This window comes from Solenopsis invicta, chromosome 11, assembly GCF_016802725.1.
Source record: "Solenopsis invicta isolate M01_SB chromosome 11, UNIL_Sinv_3.0, whole genome shotgun sequence".
In the NCBI taxonomy this organism is placed as follows: Eukaryota; Metazoa; Arthropoda; class Insecta; order Hymenoptera; family Formicidae; genus Solenopsis; species Solenopsis invicta.
The window spans coordinates 6262114-6280872 of NC_052674.1; the positions used below are offsets into that span (position 1 = coordinate 6262114).

The following is an 18759-nucleotide window of genomic DNA, read 5'->3' on the forward strand; positions in this document are numbered from 1 at the left end:
TTTATACGTATTATTATTATTATTCTTTTTTTTCTCTGTCCCTCCTCCCTTGCGAATTTTATTGCCATTACCCCTTCGAATAAATCGATACGACAATTTTCTTTTACCAATATACTTTTGTTATACGAATTAACTTATAACGAGTGATAAAATAAAAATAAATTTGCAATTCTGCGAATATGGAAATTAAGCGAGATTTAAAAGCACAAGGACTTAAATCTACAATCGTAAGACTCTCACGTATCGATCCTTCGTTTTGACCGACGTGACATGGCTGTATATTTATTTCCTTCGACTTCGAAAATTTTATCGCCGCGGAGCGTTTACGATACCGTTATCGCGAGGCCTGCATTACGTAGCAGGCTGAAAATCACGTGGCCATATTTAGCGACGAGTGCGCGCAGAACGGGGGCTTAAATATTTAATTCGGCACGATTAGCGTGCAAACTCTGGACAAATCTCCCGTAATGCTCCGCTATAATTCATCCTCTCCCCCCCCCGCGTGCGACTTCGCGAAAACACGGCGAAAGCGCAGATCGCGGCGCGCAAAATCTGTCCGACTATTCGCGGCGTCATCTCCGACGTGAGTCACTCCTATGAATAGATCCCCACCTTTCGCCTTCGTACGCGCCGCCGACGATGCGAGCACGATGTCGTCGTCGCCGTCGTCGCCGTCGCCGTCGCAGCCACGCGTTCGAACGGATCTCTCCGTCCGCGTTCTCTTCCTTTCGAGCCCTCGGAATCCCTCTCCCAACCCCCATTATCTCGTGATAAATTCCATTCACATGAAAATGAACGGGAATGATTCACCTCCCAATATTCAAATTCGTGTAGCATTTGAGAGCTGCGATTCTATCGCAGACGAAGGTTGCATTTATCGTTGTGCGCTCATCTCTGAATGTTACTACATGACAACACGACGTTTTAAATGTCGATTGAGATTTTCTCTCTGGAGAGAAGCAACGTTTTCTTCACTTTTTAACGAATACGTTTCGTTTCAATCTAATGTTATGCATCTAAATAACTACTCCAGGATTTCTACATTTTGCGAAAAAAGTCTCTCTCTCTCTCTCTCTCTCTCTCTCTCTCTTTGTACGTCATACTTAAATTCTCGTGAACAGTTTTTACGTCAGAAGAAAACGCGCGTGGTGTCTAAAATAAAATTATGCCAGTACTATCTTATGCTGACGAGAGAGAAGTCAAGTTGAAATATCAAGTGGGTAAAAAGAGAAACGGAAGAAAATAAAGAAAAATAATATTAAATCACAATTATTTTTCTTCAGCAAATATCAGGCTGAGGAAGAAGCGCGAAAAGAGATGGGATGGAGATAGAGAAGTAAATTTAATTCACCCAAAACTGAATTTTGCTTCTTTTAAACGGACTATTTTGGGCCATCCGTCTTCTTTCATTACAGCTTGAACAGCGCCCCGGCAATAAAGCGAGATTTACGAAGAAGAAGATTGATGATAAAAATGCGAAATTGGCGACAGCTACAAAACACATTCTTAAGAAAACAAATATATAATAATTTAATTTAACGTATCGTAAAAAAAGGATGGAGGGAGGAAAGAGTGCGAGATTACGGAGAATTGATAGTATATAAATATAATAAGAGCAAAAATGGTGGCGGAGAAAATGATCGGCGTAAAAGTTTCGACGCGCGATTGGCGGGCCGGCAGAAATATCGCGCTCGCATCATCGTTATTTCCGAAAACCAGAGACTCGACTCCCACGTAGAGGACCGGATAGACGACAAACAGTACGCCGTGTTTCGCGGCCGCTTCGCTTTTGTAAACAAATACCGCGCCGGAAAAAGTTATGGGGAACCGGCCGGCGTGCCTCGGTAGCAGTACTTCATTGGTGGAAAATGATGATGATTTATCATAAATTTATAGCCCTCACACTGATCATTGCATCGATAAATATATATCTCGGGGACTTTTAAATTATTTTCAAATTATCTGCGTTAATCCATTTAACGAGTTAATTTACCAATTCCCCTTATCGTATTAATCTCATATATCGACAGATTAAATTGTAAGTTTCCAAATAATAACGCAATATCACAATATCTATTGAAAAATGTGTCTAAGATAGATTACATATGGGTCATCCGATAACTTCGGATATCATTATCTAGCCGTTCTATCAGTTGTACTATATTTAATAGCAATTGTACCTAGTTAACAATAAGTTAAATTACAGCTAATGTGACAGTAACCAGAAATAGCTTCTGAAATAAATTACCCTAGTTTTGAACTCGAATTTGTTTCGTATCGCAATTGGTTTTCGAATAAAGTTAACATAAAACTTAATAAATGTATTCAGTCACCTTAAAAAATTATTTGTTTTCCAGTGGAAGGATTCAGTGCAAAAATCACGAAATTATTTTTTAAAAACTAGCTCATCTACATCGATGTACGAATTAACACATCGGTCAAAGATGTGTAAAAAAAAAATATTAAGGAGTACTCACCGATCAGCACAGCTGGTTCCAGATCATCGTCGACAAGAGCAACAAGTACCAGAAACAGAGGGTGCTGGGCGGGCAGATGTTCCAGGTTATCGGTGCAATCGTCGTACACTATGACTTCCTTGAACTGTCTCTTCCTGAGCAGCTCTTTGCCCTCGCGAGCGGTTGCGAGATCGGCGAGAGTAGCCTTCCCGAGTTGGAGTCTGCGTCGGTTAAAGCGATCCGAGCAGTTGACGTTGATGGCACCGCGTACATGATTGACGTTGTACAGAATAAACGGTCTGCAATCCAGAATCACTGGCGGAACGGCGGAGGGCCGGTCATCGAGATGCGCGAGATGTTGGGCGAGGTCGCCGGCGGTGATGACGCGGGTCTTGCTTAGCACTAGCTGACGATGAAGGCCGTTCTCGGCGCAGGGGCTTGTAGGTAGGCTGGCAGTCTCCAGTTTGCAGCGTTTCGTGGTCACCGACAGGTGCTGATGATGGTGAAGGTGGTGAAGATGGTGGTGATGATGATGGTGATGGTAGTGAAGATGATGGAAGCCACGACAGTGGACGTCGTCTTTGTCGTCGCCGCTCGCCTCCTCGCTGATCACGATCGTGGGCGGTTCGGTGGGATTGCTGTTGCTGTTATTATTGTTAACGGCGATCGGCGAGGTAGTCAGTGGTGCTGGGAAAACGCAGGGACTCGGTCCTGGCTCGCTCAGGCTGCGATTCAGCACGAGCTTCAGATTGGCCCGAGGCCGGCCAGCCGATACTGGCTCGCAGCATAGCAAGGTAGACATCGAGGAGGACGATGGAATTCGGTCTTGGGGCCGATAATCGTGCTGGTTGTGTCCGTGGTGATGATGGTGGTGGTTGTTGGAGTTCACGTCGATGGTGCTTACGTCGTGGCACGGGCCTGCGGTCGGCGCTGAAACGTAATGATCGTGATACGTCAGCAGTTTTTTTCACTTCTTTCTCCTTACGTCAGTTGATAGAAGCTCCACATATTCGCGTGTTTTGCACATTTTTGTGGCTCGCCATTGATTTCCACATCGGCGGATCAAAAATACGCATATTCGCAGAACAGAAATATTTATATGAAGATAAAGAAAAAAATGTGATCTTAGTATTTAAAGCTGTGCTATTTTTATTTTAATAAAATAAATGCACGAATAAAAATATTTTTATACAATCTTAAATTTTCGATATTTTGTCTTCCCGTACTTACAATATAGGATTCACAATAATTTCGTAACTTCTTAATGCGCCTGGGCTTCAAATTATTCAAATTTTAGTGGAATCCACGAACTTCTTTTTTTTTAACAACTTCCTAAAAGTCTTTAATCTTTTCTCGGTTACGAATACTTAAAACTACGAAAGATGGTAATTGAATCGAATTGATAATAAGTATAAAGTCCATGTGCCTTCGAATTAGAGTCTCCTAATTTCTATGCAAAAAAATATTTAAATAAATCGAATTGTTCAGTACTTGCGTCTTAAGTACAAATTGCCCTGTATGTCCGCGAATTCTCGGATCCTTACGTTATTCCGTTCTTTTAGTCGGTTACAATTCTAATTTGGCAGTTGGATGTCGACCAATGTCCCAAGCGTTACGAAAGATCTGTTGTAAGCGACGATGTACTAACTTAGAAATTACGTGATACACCCGGGATTCGCTAGCACGCGATTTGTTTGTTTTTATAAATAACGTCGTGTACTTTACCCGCGTGTCGCTCCGTCTTAAATTCATAAATCCTTGGACTTTGTAGTTTACAGATTTTTGCTTTGGCACGCACAAATTTTTTTATAACTTCTGAAATCATCTCAATATATCAAAAACATCTCAAACGAGGAAAGTACGTGAATCCAGTGTACGCGAGTTGATGTATCGTTAAAGTTTAAAGGAGTTCTAATTTCTGAATCCTCAAACTAGCCAAATATCAAAGACTACAAAGTCTAGATTCCTTTATTAATAGATCACACTTATATTACTTTTATCTTCACATTGGTATCATCTTATATTTTTCAAAATTAAATCTCATCGTTAAATTCTAAAATGCCAAAGAATTAGATCGAATCAAATGACTCGGTTAGAATCAACGGCCGATTAAACGGGAAACCATCGGTTACTCTTTCCCTCTCCCTCCCCCTTCTCTCTCTCTCTCTCTCTCTCTCTCTCTCTCTCTCTCTCTCTCTCTCTCTCTCTCTCTCTCTCTCTCTCTCTCTCTCGTCCGACCACTCTCCCACTTCTCTTCCGCCATCGAAGTTTCTCTCCGGCCCCGAGAAGTCTTCGAGTTCGTTCTTTCGTATGAGTAAACGCTGTGGAATTCGACGCTTCGAGCGGCAAGTGGGACCCGCGACTAGCGATGGGCCCGATACCCTCGCAATGCCTATCGATATCTCTCGCAAAGGCGGTCGTACAAAGAGGTATTATCAAACAGTCCGAGAAAGTTGCTGGAGATACGTTTACTCGCGAAAAATGACCAACGAATACATTAATTTGCATAAAATCAACATATGGAAACTTCCCCAAAAAAAAAACTTTGAATATTTTATTATTTTCTACAGACGCAATCTAGAGAAGAGACGCAAGAAATTAATTAATAAGTATCAAAAAATTTCAACTGAGATTGAATCAAAAAGTGTATTTAAATTAAATACTTGTGAATTAAAGCCTCAAAACTGCAAATAAATAATTCGAATTTATTTCAATAAGAAAAATATAGATTAAAAACTCGATATATATTTCTATCATTTATATTATCGGGCATTTTGAAAGTATTTATTAACAGTATATATTAATAAAAAATAATGAAAAAATTTCTCAAATTTACTATAGACTCTTAACAAAAATTAAAAGATTAAACTTTGAGGAAACAAGTTTGTAATATCAACATTTTTTTTTTAATTAACTTCAAACGTAAAAGTATCAATTCGAACATTAATACACATGACAAAAATCGCAAAGTATAATGAGCGCGTTTACGTTAAGGAAAAATTTGCTTTGCATTTTCTAAAGAGTCATTGAGAATTAACGCGATATTCATGAAATTTGTGAGTTGTGACGTAAATAAAATAATTTATTGTCATGCTGACTAAAATAAAGATAAAGGGATATTTGTTTGGGACTATCGCTACTCGCAACCTGACCGGGGCATTCAGCCTGCGGACAGGTGTAGCACCGACACCTGCCATCGTGCGGAATACGTCGCCCTGCATTCTCCCATTCACTCGAAAAGAATGACAATTCCTCCAGATTAATTCGAAGTTTCTTACATTTCCATTTCATTATTTCAGCTTCAAGCACAATCTAGTAATATTTGCTAGTAATATTTGCTATGGTAAATTTTATATATATGTATACGCAGACAGGATATAAAAAACGTTTAAAAGTTTGAAAAGATTTGAAAATAGGATCAAAACACACAGTTCAATATTTGAAAGTACTCTGCGATTCAGCTCGATGGCCAGCTGGATATAAGAACTCGAACACTTCAAAGACCCGATGATTTAAAAATACGCCTCTCAAGGATCCTAAATTCAATTTACGTTTTAATTTATGCGGATTTTGAAAAAACACTGGACCAGGCACCACGACTAAATTTTTCATTTATATCGCAATTATATTATTATTTACATTCGGTAGATATTAATGCAACTGATTGAAACATAACATCCGGTACATTTGTAAACAATTAAAAATGCAATCGTTCAAGTTACATATTTCTATGCCTGTCGTAAAATGTGATTTTACATTACGTAGCATTTTCGAGCATTTCAAAATAACTTATTTCAATCAGATACCGAAAGATGTTAAAGATAGCAAGATTTAAATAGATTATTGCACTTGAAATCATAAAAAGAATCAAAATCTTTCAAAAAATTTCCATGCATTGTCTTTAAAAAACTCAAAATCGAAGGTTCTAAAAGCTTACACTATTAAATTTGTAATGTCAAATTGCATCCAAATTGAATCATTTTTTAATCATTTCTACATTGCCATTGCTTCTACTCAATATACTGTTAATTTAACCAAAATTATTTATTTGGAATTAAACAATTTAACTAAAAAAATATATATTAACCTTGACCTAAACTTAGTTTATTACGTACATACTCACGTTAACACGAACACTGTTTACTTTAAAACTTAAAGCAATTCAATTACAGAAAGATGTGATTATTTTTTTAACCATATATTTTCTGCTAAAACAATACATTTCGGCATACAAAACACACATGGAAATTAAAAATGATAGAACGTTGTTTAAGAGAAATTAATTTAAGTATAATCCTTTAATATTTATAATTCTAAAAGAATGAAAAAAAATGCCAGTTTATCTTTTGCAGTTTTACGTTGAAAGAGCGTGTACGTTACACGAGGAATGTTTATAGAGGCTCATGGAAAGTATCCAAAGATACAGCTCAATTAAACGCCTACGTAGAAATAGAATAATCTAAAGATCGAGGTATCCCAAGTGTTTTAATTCTCCACTTACGCGCCCAAGGCATTTGCAGCTCGAAAGATACGAGCGCGTTTCAATTGCGGAATCTCGATATGCAAATCCGGGAAATCAAAATGCAAGAGGCACATGCATCCCAATCGAAAACATACGTCACCCAGGCTAGCGCTAGGTGAGTGGGAAAACTCGAAGAGCCAAGAATCCCGATTACACACCTTGCATCTACATATCCAGAAACCGAGGAGTCGGGTCCGATGGCTAACGAAATCCGATGACTACGGTGATCCGAGCGTTCCTTGTTCTCGGAAAGAATCGGGAGAGGAGCCCGTGGAATATTACATCCGAAAGAGTTAGCCCCCCGCGTGGTTACGCACTCCCGACACGATACCGTCCGCGACTGTGCGATCTTATCGAGGATCAAGGAACCTGGAGGACAGAGGACGGGAAGAGGATAAGGAAGGGAGGAACGTGGTGAGACGTATCGTCGAGGGATGACGTCACGGGGGACGTCGTCTCAGGAGAGGGCGATCGCGCGAACCCGGGGGGCCCCGCGATGCTCACGTCGGGCCATGCTCCCTGCGGGAAATGCGGCGAGGTGTACGGACACACGGGAGATCTAGAGCCGCGGGAGCGCGATCGATGCGGGATCCCCTGCCAACGGCCGGCGAGCGAAGACTGAGGAGCCTGGCTCGCCGCTAAAGCGCGCCGCGATACGCGGCGACGACGGCAACGACGACGACGACGACGACGACGAGTCCACCGGCGACGAGGAGAGCGGAGAACACATTCGAGGAGAGTGGAGAACGCTGCCGGCGTGGACGGGAGACGGGGGTCACATCGCCGGAGCTCTGCGCAGGAGCGTAATTTAACCCCTCGTACCAAACCTAACGCATATCGCAATACACGTTTTAACCTTTGGAGAGCTGTTTTTTTTTCGGAGAAAAAAATAATATTGCAAATACGACGTTTCGTAAGAAAATAGCGTGAAGTATGATCCTACTTGATTCATGGTTCTTTCGTTGGCTGCAAAGACTCCGCGATTTGAAGCTCTCGGAAACTTTCATTTCGCTCAAAAAGAAAGATTATTCAAATAAAATGTATAAAATGCACGCAAAATGTACGAACGTTATTTGTTGAAAGTAACTTCGAAAATGTTTTCCGAATGTGATTATTGTAAAATATGATGCTAAACTCAGCATTTTACATATTTGCTGTCGCCTGTTTTCCTCTTTTAGAAGTATAACTGCAGAAAAGGCACAGTCTGACTTTATCTTCCTTTAGGGAAAAAACTTTTTCGAAAACTTTTGATGAAAAATATTAGTCTTGGCAGTTTTGCCATTATAAGTTGATACCCCCGTGTCCACGAATAGAAATTAAATCTCTAAAGTTTTCAGATAAATCTTCTCTCAATTCTATCAAGAAAATCCATCAAGTAATGACTCATGAAATTCGGATCGAACGTCTAAAAAATTTTTAAGTTATTTAGTGAACGTAATATATCAAATATGTTGTTTGCATCCAGATACTAAAAAAACTTAATTAAAAAATTTAATTAAAATTCAGACTTTCATTAATATGAATCACTTTTCTATTCTGTCTTTAATTTCAAATTTAAAAACGATTTAAAAAGTGATCTGTTGTTACTTTGATTATTTTTTTTTAATTATATTCCTATTTCACTTATATTTAAATTTAACGTTGATTTCCACGTAAGACATATTTGAGTTTTAGATTTTTATGCATCCGTAACATCAGTATACTAAAATCTTCGAAAATTTTTAATTTCTCGAAAACCCACTGTATGTTTCAAAAGTCCCTTGAATTCTGGAAATGCTCCAATTCTTCCAACTAGCGTGCACTCGTATGCAATATTGACTATCGGCAATAACGGAAAAAAAAAGGAAGTTCTGCGCCATCGTGCGTGCAACGCGCAATGCGCGCGCGATGACTCATCGGTCGACGGCGCAAGCACACGCGCTTTACGTGTGTGCACACGCACGTATTGTGTACACTTGTACGTTCATACGACCGGTGTCTCGAGATATACATTACGCCACAGCGACACTGCCGTACCGAGAAAAGAGTTCCTGGCGCACGCTCGATCGATGTCAGTCTCGGTATTTTGAATATTAATAGTATCACTAAGATCGCGCGTGAGAACTATAGCAATGAGGCGTAAAGGGGCTTCCACGTGATCGATAATATTAATCACCGGCGTCTTGAATATTAATATCGAATATTCTCAGTGGGCTCTTTGTCACATCAGCATTTCCCTGTTTTTTTTTATTTTTTTCGCATTTCTCTATCGACTCTTCAATAATTCTTTTCACTTTAACGTATATCTCTGAATCGCGTGCAATTATAAATAATGTTGATAGAGATTCCGAAGCCTCGAATGCGTTCCGTACAAGGAAAGATTGAAAAATTGTCCAAGCATTAAGACGCGACTGCAGATAATTTCTTTCTTCTCGGGTAACCTCGTATCAAAATTTATATTGTGCATTGTATTTGCTCGGTTGACAATCGGTGCACGGGTTTGCGCAAACGAGTGATATGATCTACGAATGTTGTCGTCAAGTATCACGCGAGAGAATTCTATATCTAAGAACCAATTGGAGCTAGAAGTATCGCGGATTGAAAAATGAGAAATTTTTTTGTCAGATCTCTGCGGAGCATTTCAGAATGAAAATTTGACTGTTTCAGATATTTGTGGCATAATTCTCTTTCGTCCATTATGTGTATCACACATGTTGAGCTAGACACTAAAAGAATTACAAGAAAAAAATATTTGCAATCTTCTCTTTATTAGCGAAGCTAAATAACTTCACGAGCAAAAAAAATTATCACGGAAATGACCAGCGCGTGTTCTCCGATGAAAAAGATAAACGTGCAGAAAATATGTAAGTAAAATAGGATGGTAAAAAAAGCTGTTTAAATACGGAGAACACAATCTAAAAGTGTTATAGGACTGGAGTATGAATAATTGCGAGTGGTGTAAAGAAGCAGCTATTTGCCGTGTACAGTTCCTCGGTTCGCTCGATAGATGTGGATCAATTATTCGTCAATTACGTACTTCGCATAATCAACAATTGTGCAGCAATGTTTGACATTAATCAACCGCTTTATTTCGGTACGCGCGATAATTTCGTCACACGAGACGTTTTTCGCATGTTGTATGTACGCAAGCTGATAAAAAGCTCAAAACCACGATTAACACATGTGCGCGTTGTTTTCTCAGGTAAATTCACGGTAAATTTTTTAAGTACTATTTAAATTCTTTTCCGGATCTCTCAGCAATATCCAGTGTGCACTCGACCGTTTCTAATTTTTTTTGAGAGGCTGGCGCCGAAGCGGATGCTTTTTTAATATAATTAATCGATTCACTCTTCTCTCATTAATCTGGCCAAAAGAGATAAGATTGCTAGCATTATGATGGCATTGACGCGTTCGCACTCGGATAACTGTTTTTGAAAATTTAATCGACTATTCCGACGATACCTACGCAACGCTCCCGATCAGAAAAGAAAGATTATTCCCAAATGAACGATGAAACTGCTTTCATTAATTTCTGACGCAATTTATTATCTCGTTATTTATGTCCTCTCTTCTCCTCACAAATTTCGTCACGTCAGGTCACAATTAAAAAATTTAAAGTCACCCAGAAGAGTCATAAATTAGGTAAGCGTGAAGAACTAACACTTAAATGTAAAAATATAAAAATACGATGTTTCGTATTAATTTCGAGTTAAGTAACTAGAAGGATTTAATGATTAAAAATTGTATAAAATTCTAAATCTCAAAAATATAACACGAATTTCAAAGTCTTACACAAAAAATTTTTGCTTTTCAAAAATACAAAACTTAATGGCTTTAGGAGTTTAGAAATTCGAAGATCCAAACGAAAAGAGATTGGGAGGATCAAGATTTCGAGAATCTAGAGGCTCGAGAAAATTGAGAAAATACAAGAATCCGGAGAGTTAAGGGTCCAACAACCCTCTCCAGGAAGTTTCTCGTACGCGAGCACGTTCATGCTTGGTCATCTACTCCGTGCACCAAAGATAGAGTCTGACATCATACAAACGGGCATCAGTCGGGTCGAACGCGCGCGATAAACATATGTACTCGCACACGATGTCCTCGTACGCGGAAGGTTCCAGTTTATCACTTGTACGACTGCCTTGATCGATCGATGCACCCACCGCCGATGCCGTATAGGCGCGTGATCCTACTCTTCCTCTTATTGCTCTTATTTCTCTTCGTATCTAAACAATTATATCTTACTTGTGTTGTATATCTTGCTTGATAATTTTTTTACGAACTCTCTTAACGGTGGCATTGACGACACAAGTACGTAAACAGTTTGGTAACTGCGAACGTTCTCTCGCGTCTTGAAAATAACGTTTGCGCAGATCCAAAGATCTACAAGACAAGAAAGACTCTCAAAGATATAAAAGACACTGATATGAAAACCGGATATTTCGTTTCTAAAATTCGAACACTCACGATTCATAAAACAACGGAATATATTGGGCGATGAATAACGCTAATTAGGAATCGTTCCGCTGGTCGTATCAGTTATCTCAGGTCATGACGTCAGAAACGAAAAAAGTAAATGATACTGCCTCGGAACGATTGTTTTTTTCTTCAATGAAACTATTGTAGTCAGAGAGAGAGATAAAGCAGTAAAACGAGTCAGATAAACTTGTAAAACGTTTTACAAACCTTATCATTAAATCAATATGTACCGTATTCTTTATGCTATAAAATAATAAAAAATGATTCAAAGTATATATTTTATGCCTTTTATCTCTTTTTTTTGTTATAATAGTACAATTTTAATTCCTCAGTTTTGTCTGATTTTCTTACAAATCGGTTCTTCGAATCGTATCTCAGCAAGCCCGCTCTATCGAGATGCGATGCTCTCGTTAACTCGAGCGAAAGTTGTTCCGAGACGTACTGTTGACTGTTTATATAAACGATGACTGTGCCGACGAACGTAAAAGTTAAACGCCCTGATTTCTCGACTTTTCTCAAGCCGCGGGTGAGTATCGCATCGACGTTTATTGTTTACCGAGAATAATGGCGATTTACACGGGCTCGGATACCGCAGTTTTATAGTAACACGTAACACCCGCTGCCGCTGCTGATAAGGCGCCTTTGTACATACTATATCTGTAGACGTCACGAAATCAGCCTGATAAAATACGATTTGTTCAAGTACGATATACAAGATAATACTCGCTATATAATGTGTCACGCAATTATCGATAGTCTGATAACGCTAAAGTGATATGTGTTGCCGAGAATGTCTCTTTCTCGATCTTTCGCTAAATTATTTAATTTAACTTTAAATGAGTCGAATTAAATGTCCTGCGGGTCCTTCAGTTAATATGCAAATCATTACGATCGATAGACTAACTGTTAAACGATGCTATTTAAACAAATTCTATTAGCGATTGTTTGCGTGAATATGTATGCGTGTATTATATGTACATTTGCAAAGTATAAGATATAAATTTTATGCAGTAATGACAACTTTTTGAACGGAAGAAGTTCAACCAAACTGTAAACGTAATAATTTGAAAAAAATTTGGCAAAGTTTGTGATTTTTCACTTATAGATATGATTACGTTGAAAAGTTTATGAAAGAAATTAAGTAAAATTTTTATTAAGTTTTATACTTAATTAAACTTTAATATTTTTTTATGACATATGCTCTTTAAAAATGTTATCACATTTTTTTACTGAAAGTGCAAGTCATCTTTCAAGGAAAATCATGACTTAATAATAGTAAAAATTGAGCTATCATGGCTGCAATTAATTCATGCTTTGAACGAAATGATTTTATATTTTTTTAATCAAAATATGAAATTTAGTATTCTAAATAACTTCTAATATTTTTAACAAATTGATATTAATATTAAAATATTTCGAATATTTAAGCTTTTAATATATTTATAATAAAATTAAAAGATTAAAAAGTGTAAGTTTAAAAATACAGTACAACAATACACGCTGGCGAGATTCCAAAGACTTTGACTAATTAAAACAATCAAATATTTAAAGATTAAGAATTCGAAGGATACTAGCACTTTGTAAAGATTTTTAAATTTAAAAAAATGTAAACATTGTGAAATTTTTAATATTAAAACATGGGTTCTCTAAATCATTCGTCTCACAGATCAATTTTCCAATCAATCTCATATAAAACTGAACCATACGTAAGATGAAGATCGAAATTGAAGGGGTTCGCTGTCTACAAGTAGACTGCTCTTATACACAGTCATATATCACCCCAAAATAAACTTAAATTCTTAGAATTTCAGATATGCGGTCAAAAGCAGAGTATTGAAAAATCGACACTCGTTATTAAATCAGTGCAAATTTGATGAAAGTATGACTCACCATCGATGGGCCGAAATCGGAATCTCTTGAGCCTCGGCAATGTCACAGGGGAGCAAACTCTCGTTAAGACTGGCATCTCGCTGACTTCTTCAGGTGACGATCGGCCGGAAGTTCCGTTCGAGGACGATTTCAGCTCCAAAACGGCTGCACGCTTCGGCGATCTCTCTGTAATGCCAGTGGCCTCTGTAAATAAAAAAAAAAAAAAACGTGAGGCTATACACGTACATCCTTTGTTTGAGTTGACTGACTGCATGTAATCTCCTGACGTGGACGACGGTGCGTCATCGTCGGGTGTCATCGTGTATGTGTGTGTGTGTGTGTCATTGCTCCAGTATGCGGATTGCAAAATTTTATGCGACACTGTTTAGTAGTGACAGCACTTTTTTTAATAACCAATGTCGACATCGTTGCACAACGATATCTATATTTTCACACAAGTAAATGTATATGCTGAATCTATATGTTTCCTGTATACATGATCTTATCACTTTCTACTAGCAGATCTTTTTTTCTGAATAAAGCGTTAATATCTAAATTAAAAAAAAAACCATTAAAACCGAGAGTTTTAATCCAGAGAAATAACGCAACATAGAAATACATAATGTTTTCTATAAATAAATTGTTATCTAAAAAAAGACTTTTTAATTATGTTATGCAATTGAAGTGTATAAAAAAAGAATCTGAGAAAACTTTTAAGTTTTCAAGAAAAATTTTATTCTCGATAATTTTTCGATGACTTCAATAAATTTATATTTTCTTTAAATAAAAATGCTACTTTTTATATCTATCCAATTATTGTTGTTTTAAATATATAATTAATACAATGTATACTAGACCGCATTAATTACAATTATACTTTTTATTTTATTTTAACTTTGTTTTTTCATCTTGCAGTTAATTTTTTGTATCTTGAATCATATATTTTTACAGATATATGAATAGCCAGTAAATGTCAAACTACCAATACAAAACTCATCAGTGACCAGAGATTGCAGTTCTGAGTCATACGATTAATAATCATGAAAAACCAATACTTGCGAAATACCTTGGCCTCATTCTTTTAAAATGTTGCATTTCGTTATAAAAAAGTAATTGCTATCATCGACTAAAATTTTTTTTTTACAATAATTTTACTAAAAGCAGTAGTAAAAAATTAAATAAAAAAGACAATTCCTTATCTTTTAGTTTTTCAATATAATTAGTGACTTTCAAATTTATTTTTTCGTACATAAAAAAAAAATATCAAAATTTATGAGATCAATCTTTAATTTCGAATAATAGAATTTATTTTAACATAAAATTTTCATAAAGTTTAATTATTTGCAATGACAAATTTTGGTAGATTTGTATATATAAGTTATAAGTATAATAATAAACGTTACGTTTGTCAATGTTAATTACAAAGATGTGTAAACATATTTATCAATTCAAAATAATCACTAATGAAAAATAATAATTACTTTCCATTACAACGTACAAATCTGACAATAAAGAAAATGCGTTGGTACTAAACGATAGCTTGTTTGAGTAAACTCTTATGATTATGTTTGTGTGACAAGTGACATTGTCTTTACAGGAATTATTTGTGCAAAAAAAAACAATGAAAGTTTTATTGTCTAAAATTATGTTTCGTGAATTTAAAAACATTTAACACGTATACATACGTATATGCACATGATATATATATATATATATATATATATATATATATATATATATATATATATATATATAAGAACATACTATAAATAATACTAATTAATTTATGTTGTCAAAAATTAAAAAGTTATTTTACCCAAAGTTATTTAACTCAAAGGTTATAACGATTAACAACCGAAGAAAAATAAACAATCATTCAATTTGTAGCACTCTGCAAAATTTATAGTTTATAAACAGCATGCTGCACATAGTTCTTCACAAATTACAAAAATCAATCACTAATTCAAACGTCACAAAAAATCGCCTGGTCAATGTCCATTCAAGGGGTATGTCACAGAAACTTTTCTTTTATTAACAAGCCGCACATTGAAACCCGAGACCGAACTTTTTGATTGCCAAGACAAAAGAATACGTTGGACAAAGCCTTCGCTTAATCAAGTCAGGTCAGTTGGAGCGTTAGATTTATGACGTACGTACACCTTTCTGCAGGTCTAATTTTACGAGGTCCATGCTGAAGATCTATGGACGAGCACGATGCCTGTCACAGTCAGCGTGTCGTGTCACTTACCCGGCGACAGCGGTCTCTTGATGGGCGACGATCTCGCGGCACGATGGCTCACCGTTGACTGTGCCGCGCTGTCGCGGCTAGCCGCCGATATCTTGGCGCTCATCCTCGCCACACGAGGCCACCGGGCCGCACGGCGGTTCCGGCGATCCTGACTCACGTACCAGGAAGCTCAGTCCGGAGGACGACGTAGGAGCATGCCGGCCTGCCGAGTCACGGGGTGACGGGTCGTTGTTACGTTTCTCAAATGCCCGCTCACGCTGACCTGCAAAAACACCACCAAAACAATCGTTAGAATGAGGCGAGAAAAAACCGAGAAAAAGCCAACATCCATCCCCGATTTCGGACGAACAGAGCTCGAGATCGGAGACACCAGTCAGAAACGTATAGTTGATTCGACATCGAATTAATGTGAAAAAACTGATCAGTATTGATTCGATGTTGAGAATAAATTAACTATACGCAGGATTGGGTACGCAAAGAAAAAAAATCTTATTCTGTTGAATCAATCGCATCAATCTAATTGGAAATATTTTGTTAATTTAATAAATTAATGAAACAAAAAGATTAAAAGTAAAGGCAATAACAAATACAATTTAATGAATAAAATTTAGTTTAATCAACAGATGTTAGTGACAACACATAATTTGACGTTGAATAAAAACGTTTGAATTCATATTACAGCATTTTTTCTCATGTAGAACTAGTTAAAAAGTTAAATAATAAAGTTAAAAACTTTTAAATTAACTTAGTTTTATAACTTCAACTTTGGTTATTTTTTAAACACTTTAATTAACTTTTTTCTTAAATTAAAAATTGATCTATGTAAAAAAAATTATTCTATATAAAGAAATCTATATAAGATCTATATAAGATCTATATAAAGAAAAAACACATTTGCACATAAAAATATTCTTTTGCTATTTTATATAAACTTAATTCACAAATAGAATTTTAAATTGGTCTGACGATCTATAATTATAATTGTTTTGAGTGATCTAACTTAAAAAAATTACAAATTTCTAATTTAACATGATTAACGCTTTCCAAAATTAACTTTACATTTATCTTAATTTTAACGTAACTTTTAACTAATTAGTTTTTAATTCACGTAACGTTCAACATAATTAAATTAATTTTATAAGCTATTAACTCTTTCACTTAATTTAATTTAAAAAAAATATATTAATTTACTCAATCCTGGCTATATGTTTCTGACTGGGGCTGCTTTCTCGTTGTCTGGACCGCGCACTCAATCACATTCGAGAAATTTAACTCGGATTCGTCCGAGTGTGATCGCAACGAGAGAACTGAAAACCTTGAAGAATTGAGAATAAACAATCAGGAACTTATGCCTATCCCCGCGGTCATTCCTCTTCCGACGTGACCTTTCGCGTCTCGTTTGAGTTATCGAAAAAAATCACGAAACGAAGGAGCTTCGACTCTGACGGAGAAGCCTTGACGAAAAGACGGAACAGGAACTCGAGGGGAGAGATCAAGGCGATCCAGAATGTCTTTCGCCCGTTTCGGCGACTCGATTTGAGATACACGTGGAATGAGAAACGCAATCGGTTTTTAAACGTCAAGCGCGCGCCTTGAATGCAATTTCGCTCAATACACCCCGCGGGAAGGGACTATCGGCGTTTACGGAGAGAAAGAGAGACAGAGAGAGAGTTACCAGCATAGGTCTCCCTACACACCTGCGCGACACGGCGCGTACGTGTGTATTTAAATAGCGTTCTCAGCCTCGGGGCGAAAACGCAAGGCTGCGGCAAGGTCTCGCGGCGCCATTACCGGTGCACACGACCGAGAGAAAGCCACTCGAGCCTTCTCTTTCTCTCTCTCTTCCTCTCTCGCGTGTGCGGATAAAATAATTTTATGCCGGGAGACAAACGCGTGCACTACGTCGGGTATCTGGACGAAATGTAAGGGCGCGCCGGAGAGAATCGGTGATTCATCCCGCGCGTGAGGGCCGCGCGTCGAACCCGTATCAGACGCGCATCTGCGTATCTGCGCACTAAAAAGATTCAGGATTGCGAAATGAAATTTAGATTTCGAATCGCAATCAAATGTTAATTTTACTCCGTCTCGTTTTAATTGCTTGAAAAAAATCTAAAAAAAAAAAAAATTCTAAATCTCGCTTCCAACAATCACTGTTTCACAATTCTTCATCTCCGATGCGCATTCCGATACAAGAGACCTGGGATACGAAACGCGAGATTACACAGCCTTTTCTCCCGTGTTTTCTTCCGGTTTATCAATTCACTTCGCGCTTGCGTCTCAATTTAATTCAGTTTCGGTAAAAAAAAAAATCCCTCTCGTATTCGAGCCATTGATCCTCATTTAGCTCTCTCTCTCTCTCTCTCTCTCTCTCCCAGCGCGCGCGCGGTTCGTCGCAAAAACCGAGGAGATATCTCGCGCACATCTCACGACGTTCCGACGCTCCTCCCGACGAGTCCTCGACAGCGTTCACATCCTCAACTCGCCCTCGCAGATCAGCTTCATGCACTCGGGGGAACTGTCACTCGGCGCTACCTCGGGTAGGACGTCGCGACGCGAACGTCGACGTGCATGGCCAACGTCAACGTCGTTACCGAGGACACGACTGCGACGGAAGTGTCGCCCGCAAACGCGGCCCTCCTCGTATGTACGCGGTGTCCTAGGTAACCCGCTGTCGTCGTCGGAGTCCGCGCGGATACGTGCGTCCGCGTCGCGTCCGTGCGCGCGCGCGCGCGGATCACGTGCACCGAAGAGAGTATCGGATCGATTTCTTCACCTGCCTCGGCGGCAGAGTTTCTCAATAGCCTGCGTTTCTTAATACCTGCAATCCTAGTCGTCTAAAGCTTGCAATTAAATCTGTGGAAAGACCACGTGTTCGTAGGAAGGCATGAGTTCGTTGAATAAAGCTCTTGCTACTACGCGTTATTATTCGAGCCTCTCGGAAGCAGTTTTATAAAACAAGAAATAAGAAAAAATAATAAAGCTATAAATTCATCGTGTGCTGTAGTTTAAATATTTATTTAAAATTTTCTACTAAATTTAAATCTTTAATTTTTATTTAAGTACATCAAAAACGAGAAAATATAAAAAGAAAATATCTTACAAAATATATTAAAACTGTATTAAATTAAAAAATTAAAATTGGCAATTGATAGAACAGAGGTGTAACATTTATTGAAAGCTCCCCTTGTTTCGATAATCAAATATTT

At 37.7% G+C, this 18759-nt stretch overlaps 1 protein-coding gene across 1 annotated transcript in view; it reads right to left on the reverse strand.

Annotated features, from left to right (window-relative positions):
• Nucleotides 1-18220, reverse strand: part of LOC105200686 — a 41975-nt gene extending 23755 nt beyond the window's left edge. The window contains 4 exon segments of the mRNA XM_011168351.3: nt 2478-3386; nt 13327-13509; nt 15554-15815; nt 17974-18220. Of these exon segments, the coding sequence (XP_011166653.2) occupies nt 2478-3386; nt 13327-13509; nt 15554-15656 (1195 nt within the window). The 5' untranslated portion in view covers nt 15657-15815; nt 17974-18220.
• Between the last annotated feature and the right edge of the window lie 539 nt (nt 18221-18759).